The sequence below is a fragment of the Pseudophryne corroboree genome, chromosome 3, assembly GCF_028390025.1.
Source record: "Pseudophryne corroboree isolate aPseCor3 chromosome 3, aPseCor3.hap2, whole genome shotgun sequence".
Taxonomy (NCBI): Eukaryota; Metazoa; Chordata; class Amphibia; order Anura; family Myobatrachidae; genus Pseudophryne; species Pseudophryne corroboree.
Window position 1 is genome coordinate 737,030,008 of NC_086446.1, and position 26,931 is coordinate 737,056,938.

Here is a 26,931-nt window from a genome sequence, read left to right on the forward strand (position 1 = left end):
ACTGGAGAGGTTCGAGTCATTAAAAAGGACGTAGGATTCACAATGGCTTGATTCGTGGTAGCATCATTTAATTCAGAAGAAGCAAAGGACCGGGAAAGGGCATCTGCCTTTTTGTTCTGAGACCCTGGACGATAGGTGAGTTTGAAATCAAATCGTGAGAAGAAAAGCGCCCATCGAGTTTGTCGTGGATTCAAACACTGAGCTGACTGCAGATACAGAAGATTCTTATGATCAGTATAAACTGTAATGCGATGTTGAGCTCCTTCTAGAAGGTATCTCCACTCCTCAAATGCCAACTTGATGGCAAGTAACTCTTGCTCACCGATTGCATAATTACGTTCTGCCGGGAGGAACTTACGGGAGAAATATCCGCAGGGATGGACCTTTTTATCTTCAAAGACTTGTGACAACACAGCTCCTACTGCTTCTGTAGATGCATGCACCTCTAGTAGAAAGGGACGATTCAAATCAGGCTGTCGAAGAATGGGGGCTGACACAAAGGCTTGCTTTAAATCAGAGAAGGCTTTGATTGCTTCAGAAGACCAGTTCGTAGGATTTGCTCCCTTGCGAGTTAGGGCTGTGATAGGAGCAGCTAACGTAGAATAATTCTTAATGAATCTCCTATAGAAATTAGCAAAGCCAAGAAATCGCTGAATCCCCTTGAGAGTTGTAGGAGTGGACCAATCCCGGATAGCTCGCGTCTCTGGGATGGATAGCGGATGAATTTGTCCCCTAGGAGGGGTCTTGCCCGGAACCAGGACGACTGGGCAGTCCCATTCACGATGAGGAGGTAGAGAGTCTGCTGCTTGCTTACTGGAAACATCCGCAAGGGATTGATACACCGGAGGTAGATCGGAAAGGCTAATTGACCTAAGAGGTACAATTGCAGCTACACAGTCCTTGGTACAAGATTTACCCCATGAAAGGACTTCCATGGTTTGCCAATTGAGTTGAGGATTATGTTTCTGCAGCCAAGGTAAACCAAGTATCACATCTTGAGAGGCTTTGGGAATCACGTAGAAGGAGAGGTATTCGGAATGGAGCTCACCAACTTTCATCTTGAGACATACGGTTCGATGAGTAATTATACCATCTGGAATTCGACTTCCATCCACTGCTGTAACGGCAACTGCTGCTTCCAGAGGCATGGTTTGAACTTTAGACCGCATGACAAAGGCTGAGGAGATGAAGTTCTCGGCTGCCCCGGAATCTAGGAGAGCTGAAACTTTCACTGTAGAACTTGGAACTTCTAATTGAATAGACAAGGTCGGCTCTTTCCCAGAACGTGATTCTAGAGTAACTCCTAGCTTAACCTCTCTTGAATAAGCTAGGAGGCGAGAGTTTCCCGGTCGGAGTTTGCAGAATTTAACTAAATGTTCGGAGGACCCACAGTACATGCAGAGGTTACCCTGTCGACGACGAAGTCGTTCCTCCTCTGTGAGGCGAGAGCGCCCAATCTGCATAGGTTCTTCAGTCATTACTGGAGACTGTGATGAAGAATCTTGTCGAGGTCTAGAATGATCACGTGGACTGGATCGCTCTGCCCTGGATTTCTCTAAACATCGCTCCCTGTGACGTAGGTCAAATTTGTTACAGAGAGAAATCAATTCATCCAGTTTAATTGGCACATCCCGGATAGTTAAATCATCCTTGATTCTCTCTGAAAGTCCATTCCAAAACGCGGCGATCAGGGCCTCCTCATTCCAGTTTAACTCCGAAGACAACGTGCGAAACTGAATAATATATTGACTGACAGGACGTAAACCTTGACGTAGACGGAGAATCTCCAAGGATGCTGAGGTGGTCCTGCCTGGTTCGTCAAAGATTCTCCGGAAGGAAGATACGAACTCTTTGTAATTAGAGAGGATAGGATCACCTCTCTCCCATAATGGTGATGCCCACTCCAGAGCCTGACCGGAGAGGAGGGCAATAATATATGCAACTTTAGAACGAGCTGATGGGAAACTGGAGGACAACAGTTCGAACTGGATCTCGCATTGATTCAGGAATCCTCTGCAAAGTTTTGGGGTTCCGTCAAACTTACTCGGAGAGGGTAACTGCAAGCGGGACGTAGGTAGCGTCACAGGAGAAGCTGTAGTGGTAACTGGGACATCCAGGGTTGGAATCTGGACTTGGAACGTTTTAATAGCCGTATGAAGAGTCTCTAAACGGTCTGCCATAGTTTGCATAAACTGCACTATTTGTGTCTGTATAGACTCCTGGTTTTCCAGACGGGAAAGGATATCTGACGTAGCACCGCCTCCTGCGAATTGGTCACTTGACGGATCCATGTGGCCAGTGCTTACTGTCAGGTCCGGGTGTTTTTGTGAATCCGTTAACCCGGAACCAACCACAGGTGTAGGTGCTGGGCTATGAAGAAAGCAGGGAGGACGAAGAAAGTTCCGATTCATATATTTATTCAAAATAATAATTCAGTAAAGGGTTAACTGACAAGTTGTTAATCATCATATTATACTGAAGTATTGCAGGAATAATATGCAAGAGAAAACTCAAAAATAAATAAAAGAAATGTTCATGGAAACATATGCAAAACAAGCTGATGAATAAATGTTGGATTGTCCAAATATAAACAAGCTTTGATGCAGAACTGCAGAATGTGATTAACTGGATAATGCAGACATGAAGAGATAACTGTAAGGATTTGCAATGGAGTTTTGAGAGTTAACTGAGAGACTGTGAAGAATTATCCTTGTTATGACAACATAGCAAATATAAACAAACTTTGATGCTGAACTGTAGAATGTTATTAACTGGATAATGCAGACATGAAGAGATAACTGTAAGGATTTGCAATGGAGTTTTGAGAGTTAACTGAGAGACTGTGAAGAATTATCCTTGTTATGACAACATAGCAAATATAAACAAACTTTGATGCTGAACTGTAGAATGTTATTAACTGGATAATGCAGACATGAAGAGATAACTAAGAATTAGCAATGGAGCTTTGAGAGTTAACTGAGAGACTGTGATGAATTATCCTTGTAAAGACAACATAGCAAAAAGTACTGAATTGGGTTACTTGCGGGTTCCGGAGATCACTGTGAAACTGTAGTAGAAGACAAGGTGATGAATGGGTTAAATGCAGAGTTGAACAAACGAACAGCTGAGAGAAATGAGATCCTGCAGACTTTGTAGGATAGGCAGACTGACAAGGTAACCTCATGCAGGACACTGGGAATCCAAGTATTTCCAATAGGTGTGCAATTGACTGATAGCACAATGGAGAGCCGGTAGATCTTTGGCAGTGAAGGCTGCAAACGGACCTCTGGGAACGGAGGCGATATCTGGACCACGGGAATCACACAGGAATGCACGGAGAGAGTTCAGAGCTAGAGCACAGCTTTGATACAACAAAGCACTGGCCCAGAGTAACATAATCCCAGCCTACTTAAAGGCAGCACAAGCACGGGATTGGCTTACACCTGCCCACAGGTGTTTTCACAAGTGCTCTGTATTAGCTATTTGGTCTCCAACATGGCCACCTCCTATACAGCAGACACACTGCAGTGCCTTAGGCCATTTGGTCCCCGCACTCACAGTTCCCAGACTCTGCATTACCTGTGCCATTGATCATGCCGTGTCCCCACACGGGCGCACAGCACCGCAAGCAACCGCACTGGCAATGGATGAACCCCAGAACCCGCAGAGGTGAGAGACCGGTTCGTGACACCAGGGCCCTACCCCACCTGTTTCTCTCCGTAACCTCTCACCATCCCATCCATGGCATCCACTTGGCCTTGAACCTTGGGTGGCGGCACCAGTCCCATTGCCCTCGATACAGCCCAGGCTGTGGCTTCCCTCCGTAGTATGTACAGTAGGGAACTCCAGCAGTGCCCTTTCTGTTTAAGGATTAGATCAATTGATTTTATTTGTTGCTGCATTAGAAAGAACGACTCCAACCTCTTTTATTTTGTTGACTAGTTTTTAAATGGTTGATCATATTCCCAATGTCTAATAGCGGATAGATATAGTGTTTGTGATTAATGTCTAAGCAGGTCCAATGTTTTGAGTAATTACATCTTCCTGATTGGATTTTGGCCTTCATGCAGTAGTTACACAATATCTGTTCTTTTTCTCACATACATCTATTTTCTACAAATTGTATTCCCTCTGTCACAGTAATGCTATTTGCTGGTGCGAACGTGGGAAGAGTTATATTCATGACAGACAAATAAGCTCCAAATAAAGTCAAGGCTGTAATGGATTCTTCTCCCCTTTAGTCATATCGCTCATTGTCTTCATGGTGACGGATTAACAGACATCACTTTCACCATTGTTTGGGGTCTAGGGTGTGATCCCACATCTCATGGTTAATTAGAGCTGCCTAATTGCGCGCACAAAGACAATATCATTGTATCTGCTGTATCACTTTCACCATGTGGTTTATTTTCACTTCATAGGCTGCGGCTTTGGCCCAAGATGTACAGTTTTGTCCATTTTGCATATAGAGCTTGTTTATGTATATTGGGGCAGATGTATTAAGCCTGGAGAAGTGATAAAGCAGTGATAAGTGCAAGGTGATAACGCACCAGCCAATCGGCTCCTGTCAATTTACATATTGGAGCCGATTGGCTGATGCGTTATCAGCTTCCACTTATCACTGCTTTATCACTTCAGGCTTAATACATCTGCCCCATGGTGACATAGCTGCTGCGTTGATTGTTGGACCACGTTTAATACAATTCAAGATATAGAGCCTGATTGGGCCTAAACCCATGACAGAAGCATACTGTGTATTTCTCTAACGTCCTAGTGGATGCTGGGAACTCCGTAAGGACCATGGGGAATAGCGGGTTCCGAAGGAGGCTGGGCACTCTAGAAAGATCTTAGACTACCTGGTGTGCACTGGCTCCTCCCACTATGACCCTCCTCCAAGCCTCAGTTAGATTTCGTGCCCGGCCAAGGTTGGATGCACACTAGGGGCTCTCCTGAGCTCTTAGAAAGTTATAGTCTTAGGTTTTTTTATTTTCAGTGAGACCTGCTGGCAACAGGCTCACTGCAGCGAGGGACTAAGGGGAGAAGAAGCGAACTCGCCGGATTGGGCTTCTTAGGCTACTGGACACCATTAGCTCCAGAGGGATCGACCGCAGGCCCAGCCTTGATGTTCGGTCCCGGAGCCGCGCCGCCGTCCCCCTTACAGAGCCAGAAGCAAGAAGATGGTCCGGAAAATCGGCGGCATGAAGACTCTGTCTTCACCAAGGTAGCGCACAGCACTGCAGCTGTGCGCCATTGCTCCTCTCACACACTTCACACTCCGGTCACTGAGGGTGCAGGGCGCTAGGGGGGGCGCCCTGAGGCAGCAATAAAAACACCTTGGCTGGCTAAAATACCTCAATATATGGCCCCAGGGGCTATATATGAGGTAAATAGTAATACCCCTGCCAGAATTCCATAAAAAACGGGAGAATAGGCCGCGAAAAAGGGGCGGAGCCTATCTCCTCAGCACACTGGCGCCATTTTTCCCTCACAGCTCGGCTGGAAGGAAGCTCCCTGGCTCTTCCCTGCAATTCTACAGTACAGTAAGAGGGAAAAGAGAGGGGGGGGCATTAAAATTGGCACTGTATACAGTGTATTATATAAAAGCAGCTATTAGGGACATAACTCAGTTAGTCCCTGTATATATATAGCGCTCTGGTGTGTGCTGGCATACTCTTACTCTGTCCCCCCAAAGGGCTTTTGTGGGTCCTGTCCTCGTTTAGAGCATTCCTTGTGTGTCTGTGGTGTGTCGGTACGGCTGTGTCGACATGTTGAATGAGGAGGCTTATATGGTGACAGAACAGAGGCCGATATATGTGATGTCGCCCCCTGTGGGGCCGACACCAGAGTGGATGGATAGGTGAAAGGTATTAACCGACAGTGTCAACTCCTTACATAAAAGGGTGGATGACGTAACAGCTGTGGGACAGCCGGCTTCGCAGCCCGCGCCTGCCCAGGCGTCTCAAAGGCCATCAGGGGCTCAAAAACGCCCGCTCTCTCAGATGGCAGACACAGATGTCGACACGGAGTCTGACTCCAGTGTCGACAAGGTGGAGACATATACACAATCCACTAGGAACATCCGTGACGTGATCCCGGCAATAACAAATGTGTTATACATTTCTGACTTTAACCCAAACACCTCTAAAAATGGGTTTTAGGTTTGGGGAGAAAAAACAGGCAGTGTTTTGTTCCCCCATCAGATGAATAAATGAAGTGTGTGAAAGCGTGGGTTCCCCCCGTTAAGAAACTGGTAATTTATAAAAAGTTACTGATGGCGTACCCTTTCCCGCCAGGTGGATAAGTTACGCTGGGAAATATCCCCTAGGGTGGATAAGGCGCTCACACGTTTGTCAAAAAAGGTGGCACTGCCGTCTTAGGATACGGCCACTTTAATAGGTGCCTGTTGATAAAAAACAGGAGGCTATCCTGAAGTCTGTATTTACACACTCAGGTACTAGACTGAGACCTGCAGATAGTGCTGCTGCAGCGTGGTCGGTGACCCTGTCAAACAGGGATACTAGTTGGCAAACATAAAAACATATTAAAGACGTCGTCTTATATATGGGGGATGCACAGAGGGATATTTTGCCGGCTGGCATCCAAAATAAATGTAATGTCCATTCTGTCAGGAGGGTATTAGAGACCTGTCACTGGACAGGTGATGCTGACTTAAAAAGCGCATAGAGAGCCTTATAAGGGTGAGGAATTATTTGGGGATGGTCTCTGGGACCTCGTATCCACAGCAACTGCTGGGAAGAAATAATTTTACCTCAGGTTTCCTCACAGACAAAGGTACAGTCCTTTCGGCTTCAGAAAAGCAAGCGGGTCAAATGGCGCTTCCTTTCTGTACAGAGACAAGGGGAAAAAAGCTGCACCAGTCAGCCTGTTCCCAGAATCAAGATTCTTCCCCCGCCTCCTGTGAGGCCACACCATGACGCGGGTGCTCCACAGGTGTAGCCAGGTACGGTGGGGGGCCGTCTGAAAAATTTCAGCAATTAGTGGGCTCGCTCACAGGTGGATCCCTGTTTCTTTCAAGTAGTATTTCAGGGGTACAAGCTGGAATTCGAGATGTCTCCCCCCAGCCGTTTCTTTTTTTTCCCTCCAAAAGAAAAACAACACAAAAAAAAAAAAAACCCAGTACAGATGTATTAAAACAAAAACAAACAGTATAGATACAATCAATCAATCAATCAGAATCAGTTACTTTCTCTCACAAAATTAATATCTCTGTATGGATAGACAGAGATTAATCAGAGTTCACCTTTATACTGTTTCCAACTCACTTAGAAATCCCAGCAGCACTTTGAAGAGACCAGCCCCACAGAGCAGGCTCAAAGAGTCTGGTCACTGCTTATATAGGCTCACCCAGCTGTTTCAATCAGCCCCTCACCCTCCTGATTACTCCTGATTACTCCTGATTACTCACACCTGAGTTAACCCCTCAGGCTATCACCTCACACTTTTTTTTTTTTTTTTTCCTCCAAAAGAAAAACAACACCAAAAAAAAAAAAAACCAGTACAGATGTATTAAAACAAACAGTATAGATACAATCAATCAATCAATCAATCAGAATCAGATTACTTTCTCTCACAAAATTAATATCTCTGTATGGATAGACAGAGATTAATCAGAGTTCACCTTTATACTGTTTCCAACTAACTTAGAAATCCCAGCAGCACTTTGAAGAGACCAGCCCCACAGAGCAGGCTCAAAGAGTCTGGTCACTGCTTATATAGGCTCACCCAGCTGTTTCAATCAGCCCCTCACCCTCCTGATTACTCCTGATTACTCACACCTGAGTTAACCCCTCAGGCTATCACCTCACACTTTTTTTTTTTTTTTCCCTCCAAAAGAAAAACAACACCAAAAAAAAAAAAAAAAACAGTACAGATGTATTAAAACGAAAACAAACAGTATAGATACAATCAATCAATCAATCAGAATCAGATTACTTTCTCTCACAAAATTAATATCTCTGTATGGATAGACAGAGATTAATCAGAGTTCACCTTTATACTGTTTCCAACTCACTTAGAAATCCCAGCAGCACTTTGAAGAGACCAGCCCCACAGCTCGTGAGAGCTTACAATAAATGCAACATAGTATTATATTGACTTTAACGCCTTCTTAGGGAGTACAAAGAATTGTGTAAAGTAAGATTTTATCACATGAACAGTAAAACGTCACAGATTTGTAAATAGGAACAGTGTGGAAAATTTATTTTAGAATTGTAAAACATCAATATGTCTCCAAATGTGTTGTACATTGAAAAAGGTGCACCAACAAAGCAATCCTTTTGAATTATTGAATTTCAGTCTTGATGGATCAAAATTGATCATCCAGAAATCCAGTTGGCTGATCCCAGGAACCGGATCTGCATATTCCAGGGCCCTACCCCACCTGTTTCTCTCCGTAACCTCTCACCATCCCATCCATGGCATCCACTTGGCCTTGAACCTTGGGTGGCGGCACCAGTCCCATTGCCCTCGATACAGCCCAGGCTGTGGCTTCCCTCCGTAGTATGTACAGTAGGGAACTCCAGCAGTGCCCTTTCTGTTTAAGGATTAGACCAATTGATTTTATTTGTTGCTGCATTAGAAAGAACGACTCCAACCTCTTTTATTTTGTTGACTAGTTTTTAAATGGTTGATCATATTCCCAATGTCTAATAGCGGATAGATATAGTGTTTGTGATTAATGTCTAAGCAGGTCCAATGTTTTGAGTAATTACATCTTCCTGATTGGATTTTGGCCTTCATGCAGTAGTTACACAATATCTGTTCTTTTTCTCACATACATCTATTTTCTACAAATTGTATTCCCTCTGTCACAGTAATGCTATTTGCTGGTGCGAACGTGGGAAGAGTTATATTCATGACAGACAAATAAGCTCCAAATAAAGTCAAGGCTGTAATGGATTCTTCTCCCCTTTAGTCATATCGCTCATTGTCTTCATGGTGACGGATTAACAGACATCACTTTCACCATTGTTTGGGGTCTAGGGTGTGATCCCACATCTCATGGTTAATTAGAGCTGCCTAATTGTGCGCACAAAGACAATATCATTGTATCTGCTGTATCACTTTCACCATGTGGTTTATTTTCACTTCATAGGCTGCGGCTTTGGCCCAAGATGTACAGTTTTGTCCATTTTGCATATAGAGCTTGTTTATGTATATTGGGGCAGATGTATTAAGCCTGGAGAAGTGATAAAGCAGTGATAAGTGCAAGGTGATAACGCACCAGCCAATCGGCTCCTGTCAATTTACATATTGGAGCCGATTGGCTGATGCGTTATCAGCTTCCACTTATCACTGCTTTATCACTTCAGGCTTAATACATCTGCCCCATGGTGACATAGCTGCTGCGTTGATTGTTGGACCACGTTTAATACAATTCAAGATATAGAGCCTGATTGGGCCTAAACCCATGACAGAAGCATACTGTGTATTTCTCTAACGTCCTAGTGGATGCTGGGAACTCCGTAAGGACCATGGGGAATAGCGGGTTCCGAAGGAGGCTGGGCACTCTAGAAAGATCTTAGACTACCTGGTGTGCACTGGCTCCTCCCACTATGACCCTCCTCCAAGCCTCAGTTAGATTTCGTGCCCGGCCGAGGTTGGATGCACACTAGGGGCTCTCCTGAGCTCTTAGAAAGTTATAGTCTTAGATTTTTTTATTTTCAGTGAGACCTGCTGGCAACAGGCTCACTGCAGCGAGGGACTAAGGGGAGAAGAAGCGAACTCGCCGGATTGGGCTTCTTAGGCTACTGGACACCATTAGCTCCAGAGGGATCGACCGCAGGCCCAGCCTTGATGTTCGGTCCCGGAGCCGCGCCGCCGTCCCCCTTACAGAGCCAGAAGCAAGACGATGGTCCGGAAAATCGGCGGCATGAAGAGTCTGTCTTCACCAAGGTAGCGCACAGCACTGCAGCTGTGCGCCATTGCTCCTCTCACACACTTCACACTCAGGTCACTGAGGGTGCAGGGCGCTGGGGGGGCGCCCTGAGGCAGCAATAAAAACACCTTGGCTGGCTAAAATACCTCAATATATGGCCCCAGGGGCTATATATGAGGTAAATAGTAATACCCCTGCCAGAATTCCATAAAAAACGGGAGAATAGGCCGCGAAAAAGGGGCGGAGCCTATCTCCTCAGCACACTGGCGCCATTTTTCCCTCACAGCTCGGCTGGAAGGAAGCTCCCTGGCTCTTCCCTGCAATTCTACAGTACAGTAAGAGGGAAAAGAGAGGGGGGGGCATTAAAATTGGCACTGTATACAGTGTATTATATAAAAGCAGCTATTAGGGACATAACTCAGTTAGTCCCTGTATATATATAGCGCTCTGGTGTGTGCTGGCATACTCTTACTCTGTCCCCCCAAAGGGCTTTTGTGGGTCCTGTCCTCGTTTAGAGCATTCCTTGTGGGGCCGACACCAGAGTGGATGGATAGGTGAAAGGTATTAACCGACAGTGTCAACTCCTTACATAAAAGGGTGGATGACGTAACAGCTGTGGGACAGCCGGCTTCGCAGCCCGCGCCTGCCCAGGCGTCTCAAAGGCCATCAGGGGCTCAAAAACGCCCGCTCTCTCAGATGGCAGACACAGATGTCGACACGGAGTCTGACTCCAGTGTCGACAAGGTGGAGACATATACACAATCCACTAGGAACATCCGTGACGTGATCCCGGCAATAAAAAATGTGTTATACATTTCTGACTTTAACCCAAGCACCTCTAAAAATGGGTTTTAGGTTTGGGGAGAAAAAACAGGCAGTGTTTTGTTCCCCCATCAGATGAATAAATGAAGTGTGTGAAAGCGTGGGTTCCCCCGTTAAGAAACTGGTAATTTATAAAAAGTTACTGATGGCGTACCCTTTCCCGCCAGGTGGATAAGTTACGCTGGGAAATATCCCCTAGGGTGGATAAGGCGCTCACACGTTTGTCAAAAAAGGTGGCACTGCCGTCTTAGGATACGGCCACTTTAATAGGTGCCTGTTGATAAAAAACAGGAGGCTATCCTGAAGTCTGTATTTACACACTCAGGTACTAGACTGAGACCTGCAGATAGTGCTGCTGCAGCGTGGTCGGTGACCCTGTCAAACAGGGATACTAGTTGGCAAACATAAAAACATATTAAAGACGTCGTCTTATATATGGGGGATGCACAGAGGGATATTTTGCCGGCTGGCATCCAAAATAAATGTAATGTCCATTCTGTCAGGAGGGTATTAGAGACCTGTCACTGGACAGGTGATGCTGACTTAAAAAGCGCATAGAGAGCCTTATAAGGGTGAGGAATTATTTGGGGATGGTCTCTGGGACCTCGTATCCACAGCAACTGCTGGGAAGAAATAATTTTACCTCAGGTTTCCTCACAGACAAAGGTACAGTCCTTTCGGCTTCAGAAAAGCAAGCGGGTCAAATGGCGCTTCCTTTCTGTACAGAGACAAGGGGAAAAAAGCTGCACCAGTCAGCCTGTTCCCAGAATCAAGATTCTTCCCCCGCCTCCTGTGAGGCCACACCATGACGCGGGTGCTCCACAGGTGTAGCCAGGTACGGTGGGGGGCCGTCTAAAAAATTTCAGCAATTAGTGGGCTCGCTCACAGGTGGATCCCTGTTTCTTTCAAGTAGTATTTCAGGGGTACAAGCTGGAATTCGAGATGTCTCCCCCCAGCCGTTTCCTAAAATATGCCTTGCTGACAACTCCCTCAGGCAGGGAGGCTGTGCTAGAGGCAATTAATAAGCGGTATTCCCAGCAGGTAATACTCAGGGTGCCCCTACTTCAACAAGGACGGGGTTACTATTCCACACGGGTTGGGGTACCGAAACCGCATGGTTCGGTGTGACCCATTTTATATTTAAAATCCTTGAACACAAAAATTCAAGTTCAAGATGGAATCGCTCAGGGCGGTTATTCCAAGCCTGGACGAGGGGGATTACATGGTATCCTGGGACATCAAGGATGCTTACCTGCATGTCCCCATTTACCATCCTCGCCAGGAGTACCTCAGATTTGTGGTACAGGATTACCATTACCAAGTCCAGACACTGCCGTTTGGACTGTACATGGCACCGAGGGTGTTTTATCAAGGTAATGGCCAAGATGTTGATACTCCTTCAAAAAAAGGGAGTTGTAATTATCCCGTACTTGGACAATCTCGTTATAAGGGCGAGGTCCAAGGAGCAGTTGGTAGTCGGGGTAGCACTATTTTGGAAAGTGCTACAACAGCATGGTTGGATTCTAAACAGTCCAAAGTCACAGCGGGTTCCTATGACACGTCTACTGTTCCGGGGGATGGTTCTGGACATAAACCAGAAATAGTGTTTCTCCCAGAGGAGAAAGCCAAGGAGTTGTCATCTCTAGTCAGAGACCTCCTGAAGCCAAAATAGGTAGCAGTGCATCATTGCACGCGAGTCCTGGGAAAAATGGTAGCTTCCTACGAAGCAATCCCATTAGGCAGGTTCCATACAAGAACTTTTCAGAGGGACCTGTTGGACAAGTGGTCCGGATCGCATCTTCCGATGCATAGGCTGATAACCCTGTCTCCAAGGACCAGGGTATCTCTACTGTGGTGGCTGCAGAGTGCCCATCTTCAAGAGGGCCGCAGTTTCGGCATACAGGACTAGGCCCTAGTGACCATGGATTCCAGCCTTTGAGGCTGGGAGGCAGTCACACAGGGAAGAAATTTCCAGGGACTTTGGTCAAGTCAGGTTATTTCCCTACACATAAATATTCTGGACCTGAGGGCCATTTACAATGCCCTGAGGCCGGCAAAGCCTCTGCTTCAAAACCAGCCGGTACTGATCCAATCAGACAACATCACGGCAGTCGCCCATGTAAACCAACAGGGCGGCACAAGAAGCAGGATGGCGATGGCAGAAGCCACAAGGATTCTCCGATAGGCGGAAAATCATGTGTTAGCACTGTCAGCAGTGTTCATTCCCGGAGTGGACAACTGGGAAGCAGATCTTCTCAACAGACACGACCTCCACCCGGGAGAATGGGGACTTCCTCCAGAAGTCTTCCAATAGGATTGTACACCATTGGGAAAGGCCACAGGTGGACATGATGGCGTCCCGCCTCAACAAAAAGCTATAAAAGATATTGCACCGGGTCAAGGGACCCTCAGGCGATAGCTATGGACGCTCTGGTAACACCGTGGGTGTACCAGTCGGTTTATGTGTTCTCCCCTCTGCCTCTCATACCAAAGGTACTGAGAATAATAAGAAGGCGAGGAGTAAGAACGATACTCGTGGATGGCCAAGAAGAGCTTGGTACCCAGAACTTCAAGAATTTATATCAGAGGACCCATGGCCTCTGCCACTCAGACAGGACCTGCGGCAGCAGGGGCCCTGTCTGTTCCAAGACTTACCGCGGCTGCGTTTGTCGGCATGGCGGTTGAACGCCGGATCCTGAAGGAAAAGGGCATTCCGGAGGAAGTCATTCCTACGCTTACTAAAGCCAGGAAAGAGGTTACAGCAACTCATTATCACCGCATATGGCGAAAATATGTTGCATGGTGTGAGGCCGAAAGGGCCCCAACAGAGGAATTTCAACTAGGTCGATTTCTGCATTTCCTGCAAGCAGGAGTGACTATGGGCCTTAAATTGGGTTCCATTAAGGTACAGATCTCGGCTCTGTCGATTTTCTTTCAAAATGAACTAGCTTCAGTACCTGAAGTTCAGACATTTATAAAAGGAGTGCTGCAGAGTCAGCCCCCGTTTGTGCCTCCTGTGGCACCTTGGGATCTCAATGTGGTGTTGAGTTTCTTAAAATCACATTGGTTTGAACCACTAAAAACCGTGGATCTGAAATATCTCACGTGGAAGGTGGTTATGTTATTGGCCTTGGCTTCTGCCAGGCGAGTATCAAAGTTGGCGGCTTTGTCTTGTAAAAGCCCTTATTTGATTTTCCATATGGATAGGGCAGAATTGAGGACTCGTCCCCAGTTTCTCCCAAAGGTGGTGTCAGCGTTTCACCTGAACCAGCCTATTGTGGTGCCTAGGCTACTAGGGACTTGAGGACTCCAAGTTGCTAGACGTTGTCAGGGCACTGAAAATATATGTTTCCAGAACGGCTAGAGTCAGAAAATCTGACTCGCTGTTTATCCTATATGCACCTAACAAGCTGGGTGCTCCTGCTTCTAAGCAGACTATTGCTCGTTGGATTTGTAGTACAATTCAGCTTGCACATACTGTGGCAGGCCTGCCACAGCTAAAATCTGTCAATGCCCATTCCACAAGGAAGGTGGGCTCATCTTGGGCGGCTGCCCGAGGGGTCTCGGCTTTACAACTTTGCCGAGCAGCTACTTGGTCAGGGGCAAACACGTTTGCAAAATTCTACAAATTTGATACCCTGGCTGAGAAGGACCGGGAGTTCTCTCATTCAGTGCTGCAGAGTCATCCGCACTCTCCCGCCCGTTTGGGAGCTTTGGTATAATCCCCATGGTCCTTACGGAGTTCCCAGCATCCACTAGGACGTTAGAGAAAATAAGAATTTACTCACCGGTAATTCTATTTCTCGTAGTCCGTAGTGGATGCTGGGCGCCCATCCCAAGTGCGGGTTATCTGCAATACTTGTACATAGTTATTGTTAACTAAATCGGGTTATTGTTGAGCCATCTGTTGAGAGGCTCTATTGTTTCATACTGTTAACTGTGTTTCATATCACGAGTTGTACGGTGTGATTGGTGTGGCTGGTATGAGTCTTACCCGGGATTCAAAATCCTTCCTTATTGTGTACGCTCGTCCGGGCACAGTACCTAACTGAGGCTTGGAGGAGGGTCATAGTGGGAGGAGCCAGTGCACACCAGGTAGTCTAAGATCTTTCTAGAGTGCCCAGCCTCCTTCGGAGCCCGCTATTCCCCATGGTCCTTACGGAGTTCCCAGCATCCACTACGGACTACGAGAAATAGAATTACCGGTGAGTAAATTCTTATTTTAAAATCCATGTGATGCCTGAGCTAGAGCAATGCTCATATTGCTTATAGTAATAGTAATCATTTTATTTATATAGTGCTCTTTCTCCAATAGGACTCGGCGCTTAACAGACAGAATGGACATAAAACAGTACAGGAAATGCTTGAGTAAATAAGACAATGTCTGTTTTTGAAGTGTTCTAGATTGGGGGCCTTTCGAACTGTGCGGGGAAGCGATTTCCAGCAACTGGCTAATTATCAGCCATTTTTTGCAACCGGCTAACTATAAGCCATTTTTGGTTATTTTTTGGGTTCTGTCCAGAGGCTGGAAGGTGGCGTGGGTGGGGCATCAATGTCAGGAACACCTATTCATCCCCCCATCAGTGTCAAAAATAGGGGAAAAAAATACTGAACATCACACTCTGACCATCACACTCTGACCATCAATGTTTGGCAAACATCGATGACTGATGCCCATCACTATCCTAAGCGCATTCCTATATTCTGACATCGGAGTACGCTGCCACCAGTGTCGAAACTAGACATTTTAGCACTGTGTGCAAGAAACAGCATCGGCGCCCCCCCCCCCCCCCCTTTCCCTACAAATAAGGGGCAGTGTGCGCCGCAGGCACGTGCCAAAAATATAGGGACGTGCCTTCATGGGGAAGGGGCGTGGCCACAGAACTCCCTTTTATACATTACGGCAGGCATAGCTCCCTTTTACACATTACGGCAGGCAGAGTCCCCCTTTTTCTTATTTTCTTTTTTACACATTAGATAGGCAGAGTCCCATTTTTTATACATTAGGCAGGCAGAGTCCCCTATTTTACACATTAGGCAGCAGAGTCCCCTATTTTACACATTAGGCAGCAGAGTCCCCTATTTTACACATTATAGCAGGCAGTCCCCCCTTTTTTTTTTTACATTATGGCAGGCAGTCCCCATTTAAAAAAAAAAATGTTATGGCAGGCAGTCCCTATTTTATTGTTTACACATTATGGCAGACAGTCCCCATTTTTTTTACACATTATGGCAGGCAGTCCCCCTTTTATGGGAGGGTGAGAGAGAGAGAGAGAGAGAAACTTACCTGTGGCTGCAACGCTCCCACGTCCCCTGCAGAGGTGGTGGCGTGAGACAGACACCGGCGGAACTCGGAGCCCTGCGCTCAGAGTACCTTCAGAGACGGCGGCTCCCGCTGGAGACAGGCGGCAGTGCGGGGAGGATGCGGAGCTCACAGTCCTTCAGAGATGGCAGCTCTGGCGGGCGGCGGAATAGAGGCGGCAGCGCTGGACTGGACTCCATAGTAGTGACAGTGGCTGCGACCGTGCCGGGGGGGAAGGGGGCAGGGAGGTTTGAGTGCTGCACCTAGTTACGGCCCTGGCTGCCACTGCCCTGTACATGGATCTGTGGGTCGGTTTAGCAGGAAACAGATTTGTGTCAGTGGCTGCTGCAGCGCCCCCTGGTGCACAAGCTCTGCCCATGCTACGCTCGTACATACAGTCACCTTCATACAGTCTTAAGGCCCATACTCACTTTTGGTGTTTTGAGCTACTTTCAGTGTGTGTGCCCCGGCGATGAGTGCTGATGCGTGCCCATGCTGCATCGCTGGCGTTCGTCTGCTGGTATTACCAGTAGATGAACGTCGGGGTGAACGACTTTCCATAGCGTCCTGCTATGGAAAGCCGTTCACCCCCGCTGACATCGCTGGGCAGGGGTGAAAAGCGCTCAGTGTGCATGCACCTTTAGGCAGACGTGCTCTTTAAATTTAAGTGTAGCAGGGTGAAAAGTTTGAGCTAATCCAATATTCAAGAGACTGTAGCCTATTAATATATTAATGATAATGCAGCCTATTTCTGGTGCAGTTAATTGATGGGCTGCGTGCTCATGATTAATGACCCTCATTCCGAGTTGTTCGCTCACAAGCTGCTTTTAGCAGCTTTGCACACGCTAAGCCGCCGCCTACTGGGAGTGAATCTTAGCATAGTAAAATTGCGAACGAAAGATTAGCAGAATTGCGAATAGAAATTTCTTAGCAGTTTCTGAGTAGCTCCACACTTACTCCTCCACTGCGATCAGTTCAGTCAGTTTCGTTCCTGGTTTGACGTCACAAACACACCCAGCGTTCGCCCAGGCACTCCCCCGTTTCTCCAGCCACTCCCGCGTTTTTCCCAGAAACGGTAGCGTTTTTTCGCACACACCCATAAAACGGCCAGTTTCTGCCCAGAAATACCCACTTCCTGTCAATCACATTACGATCACCAGAACGAAGAAAAAACCTTGTAATGCCGTGAGTAAAATACCTAACTGCATAGCAAATTTACTTGGCGCAGTCGCACTGCGGACATTGCGCGTGCGCATTAGCGACTAATCGCTCCGTTGCGACAAAAAAATAACGAGCTAACAACTCGGAATGACCCCCATTGGGTCAGCTTACAAAATGCATATCTGCCATTATTTCCTAATATCTTCATGGACGCTTTGTTGTGAATATGGGCCCTCATTCCGAGTTGTTCGCTCGCTAGCTGCTTTTAGCAGCTTTGCACATGCTAAGCCGCCGCCTACTGGGAGTGAATCTTAGCATAGTAAATTTGCGAATGAAAGATTCTCAAAATTGCGAATAGACACTTCTTAGCAGTTTCTGAGTAGCTTCAGACTTACTCGGCATCTGCGATCAGTTCAGTGCTTGTCGTTCCTGGTTTGACGTCACAAACACACCCAGCGTTCGTCCAGACACTCCTCCAGTTCTCCAGCCACTCCCGCGTTTTTCCCAGAAACGGTAGCGTTTTTTCGCACACACCCATAAAACGGCCAGTTTCCGCCCAGAAACACCCACTTCCTGTCAATCACATTCCGATCACCAGAACGAAGAAAAAACCTCGTAATGCCGTGAGTAAAATACCTAACTGCATAGCAAATTTACTTGGCGTAGTCGCAGTGCGGACATTGCGCATGCGCATTAGCGGCTAATCGCTCCGTTGCAAGAAAAAAATAACGAGCGAACAACTCGGAATGACCACCATGGTGCATCTATGCAGGATATTATATGTGTAACCTTGTAGTACTACAATCCCCATCGTGTTTTGCTTAATGAATTTGATAGCTTTACTTTTTTTCATTTTGTATAAACAAATGTTAATTCATAAATCCTAGAGAATAATAAAAGATGTATTAGAATTTAGAAAATAGGAGCATTAAGGGCTAAGTGCGTACTAAGATGCACCATCTGAGATTGTTCTAGCCCAGTGGTCTCCAACCTTAATTGGGGTGTGAGCTACTTTCGGAAAATAAAACCTCTGAAGGAGCTATCCCCTCCCCTCAATGCGCGTGCGTTCCTGCAAAAGTGGGTGTGGTCTCACAACTACAAGTAATGCCCCCCCCCCCTTAGCAGTGCCAGATACACAAATAATGCCCCTCAGCAGTGCCAGATACACAAATAATGCCCTCAACAGTGCCAGATGCCATTCCCCCCGCAGTGCCATTTAAAATGCCCCCCCGCAGCGCCAGATAAATGCCCCCCCCCCCCCCCCCCGCAGTGTCTGATACAGTACCCCACACAGTGCTAACCTTGCTGGCTTCTTCTACTGCCGCCTCTCCTGTGAAGTCCGGAGAGCAGCTGCGGTGAGGGTGACAGAGTCTCCGGCGGCGGGCATTTAAAATATGGTGCCGGTAAGTGAGCCAATCAATACTCGCGGTCCAGCAGCCAATCACGTGCCACCACTGCCGGACCACGAGCTCTGATTGGCTGACGGCGGGCACCATATTCAAAATGAAGGGAGGAGGAGTGCCAGTGACTGCCCAAGCCCATGCACTCTGTGAGCTACCGAAAATACTACGGCGAGCTACAGGTAGCTCGCGAGCTAAGGGTTGGAGATCACTGCTCTAGCCCTATGGAGATTCAGAATCTCCAGCTAACATGGCGGCCGGTGTCAGTGCAACTGCGTCTTTTACGTAGTTGCTGATCGCAGTGGCAAACGCAGGATTTATAGAGGCGGTTTCCAAATGCAGTCCACAATCTCCCAGTCTGCAGAACATTGAAGCAAGTGCTGGAGTCTGGGGGAGCGTCAGGAGAACCCAGTAAAAGCCCTGGAAATAAATGTAAACATTTGGGGTTTATTTATACACTGGATACTGTACGGAATACAGTAGTAATATTTAACACTATAGATGGTCTATAGTATAGGCTTCATCATATTTAAATAAGTGGTCATGTTAAACATACCATAATAAATAAATAAATACACAAACATAATAGAACCAGTATTGTACTTTCTAAGCACACATTCTCCCACCTCATGGTAAGGCTCCTGTCTCTTCTTCCTGGTAGCTACTCTCTGGTCCAGTGCACTGATTGAGGACTCAGATCTACACACACAGCAAACTTGGTAGAAGAAGCTGCTACCACTGGGCATGTGCATCAGCTTAAGTTGGGTACACACTAGATGATTTTTTTAAACGATGTGGCCAAATCCGACGGATCAGAATAACACAAAGTTGAAACCATCCGGTATGTACGCACTATGTCGTTGACGATGCGCGCTCATCTGCGTCGTCAGCGACATCCCCTGTCGGACCTTCATGCAGGTCCGACGGGCGACATTGCTGGCGGGGACCATTCTGCCGAATGCAGTGTTGTGAGGCAGTAATGCTTACCACTGTGCCGTCTGTGCCGCCCCCGAATCAGAACGTAATAACTGCAGCCTTGATATGGTCAGAGGGAACTCCCTGCAGCTGACATATTTTTCTTCAAACCAGCGACTAGTCTCCTGTAAGTGAAAACAGAACCTTTCCTTTCTCTGCAGTTGTTCTAGAATAGTCACTAGTATATTTTAAATGACTCTTTAGAATCTTTTACCAAACTTCAGCTGGTTTATTTTTAAATAAAACTTGTCATAAACCTTTATCTTTATCCGTTCTGCAAATCCAGTAACTGCCAATTATAACCCTGCTGCTAGAGAGCCCTCCACTCAGCGATTGCCAGCCAAGCTGGATGGTAATGAACGCAATCATCCACCACTCTTTGTATTATTCTGTAGTATAATGGTTCTATGGTCATCTACAGTGACTGTAAATCCGTGACCACTATTCAGGACTCGGAGACTGCACATGGATAACCCACTTTGTCTTACAGTGGCATGGTTACCTTGGCGTGGCAGGAACGCACGCCTGAGGACAGTGCTGCAATGTATGTTTTATATCAAGAGCACGAGTATAACACTAAATATTTGTCCATTGATTTCACAGCTTAAGCCAGGTGGAACGCCATGCAGGGACGCAAGTAACTTTTGTGATCTGCCAGAGTTCTGCACGGGGACCAGCGCACACTGCCCGGCCAATGTCTACTTGCACGATGGTCAGCCATGCCACAAGATAGATGGGTATTGCTACAGTGGCATGTGCCAGACACACGAGCAGCAGTGCATTACACTGTGGGGACAAGGTAGGTACCTTTTTGCATGGTACAGTTGGCCTAGGCTTTTATCATAACATAGCGATGTATCTCATAAGCATTGTCATTTTACTGCTGTTTCTTAAATTATATGACTTGCAAACAATTCAATGTCGTCAGTGATTTCCCTGGAACTTCCTGGACAAACGTTATAGGGGGGGGGGGGGGTCATTCCGAGTTGATCGCTCTATAGCAACTTTTTGCGGCGCTGCGATCAGGTTAAAACTCTGCAAAACTGCACATGCGTACGCATCGCAATGCACAGGCATGCCGTACGGGTACAAAGAGGATCGGTGCTGGGCGATGGATTTAACGAAGAATCCAGTCACACAGCCGATTGCAAGAGGATTGACAGGAAGAAGGCGTTTGTGGGTGTCAACTGACCATTTTCTGGGAGTGTTTGAAAAAACGTAGGCGTGTCCATGCGTTTGCAGGGCGAGTGTCTGACGTCAATTCTGGGACCAAAAAGTCTGAAGTGATCGCAGCGACTGAGTAAGTCCAGAGCTACTCAGAAACTGCAACAAACTTTTCTGTGCCGTCGGCTGCAAAAGTGTTTGCATACTTGCAAAGCTAAAATACACTCCCCTATAGGCGGCGACTATCTGATCGCAGCGCTGCAAAAAGTTGCTCGTGAGCAATCAACTCGGAATGACCCCCATAGTGCATACACACTGTGCTATCTTACAAAAGTAATCGCCAATGGTTACATCCAGGAGTATACTGTTGTTACAATATTTACAAGTAGATAAGATTAGAGGATGCGACAAACCACCCGTGGGAGCACGTATCAGCTTTGCATAGTGCGTACACACTTGATGATTTTAAACGATATGTCGTTCCACAGCGTTGGAATCGTCCATATTGCTTAAAATGTCGTCTAGTTTGTGAATTCACCTTTAGGGTTGCACGGTTATGTTCACCCCGCAAAAATGATTTAAATGTTGCACCAACTGTCACTTTGACGTCATACTTTTGCAGAGGGCCCCTCTGTCTACTTCTCTACCCCTCTCAATTTGCAGAGCCATTTTCTGGGAGCAGATACTAATTGTATTAAGGATATTTTGGGAAACGCTGCTTATGGGACTGTTTTTTTACATGTGCCACTTTTGTGTGGTCACAATCTTTTTATACACGGGCGACTAGAAATCGGATTTTCTACTAAAGCACAACTGGAAGGTGCAAAGTGCACCCCAATATAGGCAAAGGGAGGACACCCTATGTCATGGACTTCGGACATAAGGCTTTTGCTGGAAGGATAAGGGCTATTACACATGCAGCGGCTTTTGTCGGCATTGTAATTAATAATGTAAAGTGTAGGGTGCTTTCACACGGCACGGCCCCGGCACGGCTGCCGGGTTGCAGCCGGAAATATCCACTGACGTGCCGTCCTTGTAGGCAGTGAACCGTGTGTGTGAAGGGGAGCTTTCACACACAAAGTTTTTTTTTCAAGCTGTGTCTGCTGCTGCGCATGCGCACAGCATTACACACGGCTCAAAGCCGTTGTGTGTGAAAGACTCTGCCGGATGACAAAAAGCCGGGCAAAAATGCTGCGTGTGAAACAGCCCTAAGGCTGTGCACCCACCAGAAGCCGGGGAGTGCTCCCTCGTCAGTCCGCTATCTCACTGCAAATAAGCGCAGCCACATCTAACAGGAATACGTCAATCTGCCCAAATCCTCACATCAGCTTGTGCAATGTTTCTCTGACGTCCTAGTGGATGCTGGGAACTCCGTAAGGACCATGGGGAATAGCGGGCTCCGAAGGAGACTGGGCACATCTAAGAAAGAATTAGGACTACCTGGTGTCCAGACCCCAGTTAGAATTCTGTGCCCGGCCGAGCTGGTTGCACACTAGGGGCTCTATGAGCTCCTAGAAAAGAAAGTATATATTTAGGTTTTTCATTTTCAATGAGATCTGCTGGCAACAGACTCACTGCTACGAGGACTTAGGGGAGAGAAGCGAACCTACCTGCTTGCAGCTAGCTTGGGCTTCTAGGCTACTGGACACCATTAGCTCCAGAGGGATCGAACACAGGCCCAGCCTCGGTCGTCCGGAGCCGCGCCGCCGTCCCCCTTGCAGAGCCAGAAGCAAGAAGAACGTCCAGGAAATCGGCGGCTGAAGACTCCGGTCTTCATTAAGGTAGCGCACAGCACTGCAGCTGTGTGCCATTGCTCCCCATGCACACCACATACTCCGGTCACTGATGGGTGCAGGGCGCTGGGGTGGGGTGGGGGGGCGCCCTGGGCTGCAATAAGAGTACCTTATATTGGCATAAAACACATAATATAGTCAGTAAGACTATATATGTGTAAAATCCCCTGCCAAAAATATCCTTAAAAAAGCGGGAGAAGTCCGCCGAGAAGGGGGCGGGGCTATCTCCCTCAGCACACTGGCGCCATTTCCTCTCACAGCTCCGCTGGAGGGACGCTCCCCAGGCTCTCCCCTGCAGTTTCCAGGCTCAATAGGGTGAAAAAGAGAGGGGGGGCACAAAATATAGGCGCAAACTGTATATTTATAGCAGCTATAGGGGAAAAATCACTGTGTGTAGTGTGAATCCCTGCATTATATAGCGCTCTGGTGTGTGCTGGCATACTCTCTCTCTGTCTCCCCAAAGGACTTTGTGGGGTCCTGTTCTCAGTCAGAGCATTCCCTGTGTGTGTGCGTGTGTCGGTACGGCTGTGTCGACATGATTGATGAGGAAGATTATATGGAGGCGGAGCAGGTGCCGATAAGTGTGATGTCACCCCCTGCGGGGTCGACACCAGAGTGGGTGGATTTGTGGAAGGTATTAACCGACAGTGTCAACTCCTTTACATAAAAGGCTAGATGACGTACAGCAGTGGGACAGCCGGCTTCTCAGCTCGTGCCTGCCCAGGCGTCTCAAAAGCCATCAGGGGCTCAAAAACGCCCGCTACCTCAGATGGCAGACACAGATGTCGACACGGAGTCTGACTCCAGTGTAGACGACGATGAGACAAATGTAAAATCCACAAGGGCCATCCGATGCATGATTACGGCAATGAAAAATGTGTTGCACATTTCTGACATTAACCCAGTTACCACAAAAAAGGGTATTATAGTTGGGGAGAAAAAGCATCCAGTGGTTCTTCCCCCATCAGATGAATTGAATAAAGTGTGTGAAGTGGGGTTCCCCCGATAAGAAAATAGTAATTTCTAAAACGTTACTGATGGCGTACCCTGTCCCGCCAAAGGACAGGTTATGTTGGGAGACGTCCTCTAGGGTGGAGAAGGCGCTCACACGCTTGGCAAAAAAGGTGGCACTGCCGTCTCAGGATACGGCCGCCTTAAAGGAGCCTGCTGATAAAAAGCAGGAAGCTATCCTGAAGTCTGTATATACACACTCAGGTATTATACTGAGACCTGCAATTGCTTCAGTGTGTAGTGCTTCAGCAGCTTGGTCCGATACCCTGTCAGATAATATGGATACTAGACAGGGATACTATTTTGCTAACCATAGAGCATTTTAAAGACGTGGTCTTATATATGAGAGATGCACAGAGGGATATTTGCCGGCTGGCATCTAAAATGAATGCAATGTCCATTTCTGCCAGAAGAGTATTATGGACTCGGCAGTGGACAGGTGATGCTGATTCTAAAAGGTTTTGCCTTATAAGAGTGAGGAATTGTTTGGGGAGGGTCTCTCGGACCTAGTATCCACAGCAACAGCTGGGAAGTCGACATTTTTACCTCAGGTTTCCTCACAGCCGAAGAAAGCACCGTATTATCAGGTACAGTCCTTTCGGCCACGAAAAGGCAAGCGGGTCAGAGGCGCTTCCTTTCTGCCCAGAAGCAGGGGAAGAGGGAAAAAGCTGCACCAGACAGCCAGTTCCCTGGAACCAAAATCCTCCCCCGCTTCCTCTAAAGTCCACCGCATGACGCTGGGGCTCCACAGGCGGAGCCAGGTGCGGTGGGGGCGCGTCTCCGGAACTTCAGCGACCAGTGGGTTCGCTCACAGGTAGATCCCCGGGTTCTACAAGTGGTATCTCAGGGATACAAGCTGGAGTTAGAGGCCACTCCCCCTCGCCGTTACCTCAAATCTGCCTTGCCGGCTGCTCCCAAAGAAAGGGAGGTAGTACTGGACGCTATTCACAAGCTGTACTTCCAGCAGGTGATAATCAAGGTACCCCCCCCCCCCCCTTCAACAGGGGCGGGGTTATTATTCCACAATGTTGTGGTACCGAAACAAGATGGTTCGGTGAGACCCATCCTAAATTTAAAATTCTTGAACACTTATATAAGGAAGTTCAAGTTCAAGATGGAATCGCCCAGGGCGGTTATACAAGCCTGGAAGAGGGTGTCCCCATGTACCCACCTCACCAGGAGTACCTCAGGTTTGTGGTACAGGACTGTCATTACCAATGCCAGACGTTGCCGTTTGGTCTGTCCACGGCACCGAGGGTATTTACCAAGGTAATGGCCAAAATGATGATACTCCTTAGAAAGAAGGGAGTTATAATTATCCCGTACTTGGACGATCTCCTGAAAAGGCGAGGTCTAAGGAGCAGTTGCTAGTCAGCATAGCACTATCTCTGCTGTTCCTTGGTATGATTCTGGACACAGAACAGAAGAAGGTTTTTCTCCCGGAGGAGAAGGCCCAGGAATTATCATCTCTGGTCAGGGACCTCCTGCAACCAAAACAGGTGTCGGTGCATCACTGCACGCGAATCCTGGGAAAGATGGTAGCTCTTACGAAGCGTTTCCCTTTGGCAGGTTCCATGTGAGGATCTTCCAGTAAGATCTCTTGGACAAGTGGTCCGAATCGCATCTTCAGATGCATCGGTGGATTACCCTGTCACCAAGGGCCAGGGTGTCTCTGCTGTGGAGTGCTCATCTTCGTGAAGGCCGCAGATTCGGCATACAGGACTGGGTCCTGGTGACCACGAATGCAAGCCTCCGAGGGTGGGGGGCAGTCACTCAGGGAAGAAAACGTCCAAGGACAAAAACTTCCTTGCATATAAATATTCTGGAACTAGGGGTCATTTACAATGCCCTGAGTAAACCAGAATCCCTGCTTCAAAAACAACCGGTGCTGATTCAGTCAGACAACATCACGGCTGTCGCCCATGTAAATCGACAAGGCGGCACAAGAAGCAGGATAGCAATGGCAGAAGCTACAAGGATTCTTCGATGGGCGGAGAATCACGTGATAGCACTGTCAGCAGTGTTCATTCCGGGAGTTGAAAAACTGGGAAGCAGACTTCCTCAGCAGACACAACCTCCACCCGGGAAAGTGGGGACTCCATCCAGAAGTCTTCAAGCTGATTGTACACCGGTGGGAACGACCACAGGTGGACATGATGGCGTCCTGCCTCAATAAAAAGCTAAAAAGATATTGCTCCAGGTCAAGGGACCCTCAGGCGATAGCTGTGGACGCTCTAGTGACACCGTGGGTGTACCAGTCGGTTTATGTGTTCCCTCCTCTTCCTCTCATACCCAAGGTACTGAGGAGAATAAGAAAGAGAAGAGTAATACTTATAATCATTGTTCCGGATTGGCCAAGAAGAGCTTGGTACCCAGAACTTCAAGAAATGATCTCAGAGGACCCATGGCCTCTGCCGCTCAGACAGGACCTGCTGCAGCAGGGGCCCTGTCTGTTCCAAGACTTACCGCGACTACGTTTGACGGCATGGCGGTTGAACACCGGATCCTGCAGGAAAAGGGCATTCCGGAGGAAGTCATCCCTACGCTGATTAAAGCTAGGAAGGATGTGACCGCAATACATTATCACCGCATATGGCGAAAATATGTTGCGTGGTGTGAGGCCAGGAAGGCCCCAACGGAGGAATTTCAGCTGGGTCGTTTTCTGCACTTCCTACAGTCAGGGGTGACTATGGGCCTCAATTTGGGTTCCATTAAGGTCCAGATTTCGATTTTCTTCCAAAAAGAACTGGCTTCACGGCCTGATGTTCAGATTTTTGTTAAGGGAGTGCTGCATATTCAGCCCCCTTTTGTGCCTCCAGTGGCACCTTGGGATCTCAACGTGGTGTTGGATTTCCTAAAGTCGCATTGGTTTGAGCCACTTAAAACCGTGGAGCTAAAATAAAGTGGTCATGCTGTTGGCCTTGGCTTCGGCCAGGCGTGTGTCAGAATTGGCGGCTTTGTCTTGCAAAAGCCCTTATCTTATTTTCCATATGGATAGGGCGGAATTGAGGACTCGTCCCCAATTTCTTCCTAAGGTGGTATCAGCGTTTCATTTGAACCACTCTATTGTGGTGCCTGCGGCTACTCGGGACTTGGAGGATTCTAAGTTGCTAGATGTAGTCAGGGCCCTGAAAATCTATATTTCCAGGACGGCTAGAGTCAGGAAGACTGACTCGCTATTTATCCTGTATGCACCCAACAAGCTGGGTGCTCCTGCTTCACAGCAGACTATTGCTCGCTGGATCTGTAGCACGATTCAACTTGCACATTCTGCGGCTGGACTGCCGCATCCTAAATCTGTAAAAGCCCATTCCACGAGGAAAGTGGGCTCTTCTTGGGCGGCTGCCCGAGGGGTCTCGGCTTTACAACTTTGCCGAGCTGCTACTTGGTTGGGTTCAAACACAT

General features: G+C 47.5%; 1 protein-coding gene across 1 annotated transcript in view; it reads left to right on the forward strand.

Moving 5' to 3' along the window:
- ADAM12 (ADAM metallopeptidase domain 12) overlaps nt 1-26,931 on the forward strand; it is a 925,560-nt gene that overhangs the window by 754,880 nt on the left and 143,749 nt on the right. The window contains exon 14 of the mRNA XM_063962227.1: nt 20,162-20,357. Within this exon, the coding sequence (XP_063818297.1) occupies nt 20,162-20,357 (196 nt within the window). The remainder of the gene's footprint in view (nt 1-20,161; nt 20,358-26,931) is intronic.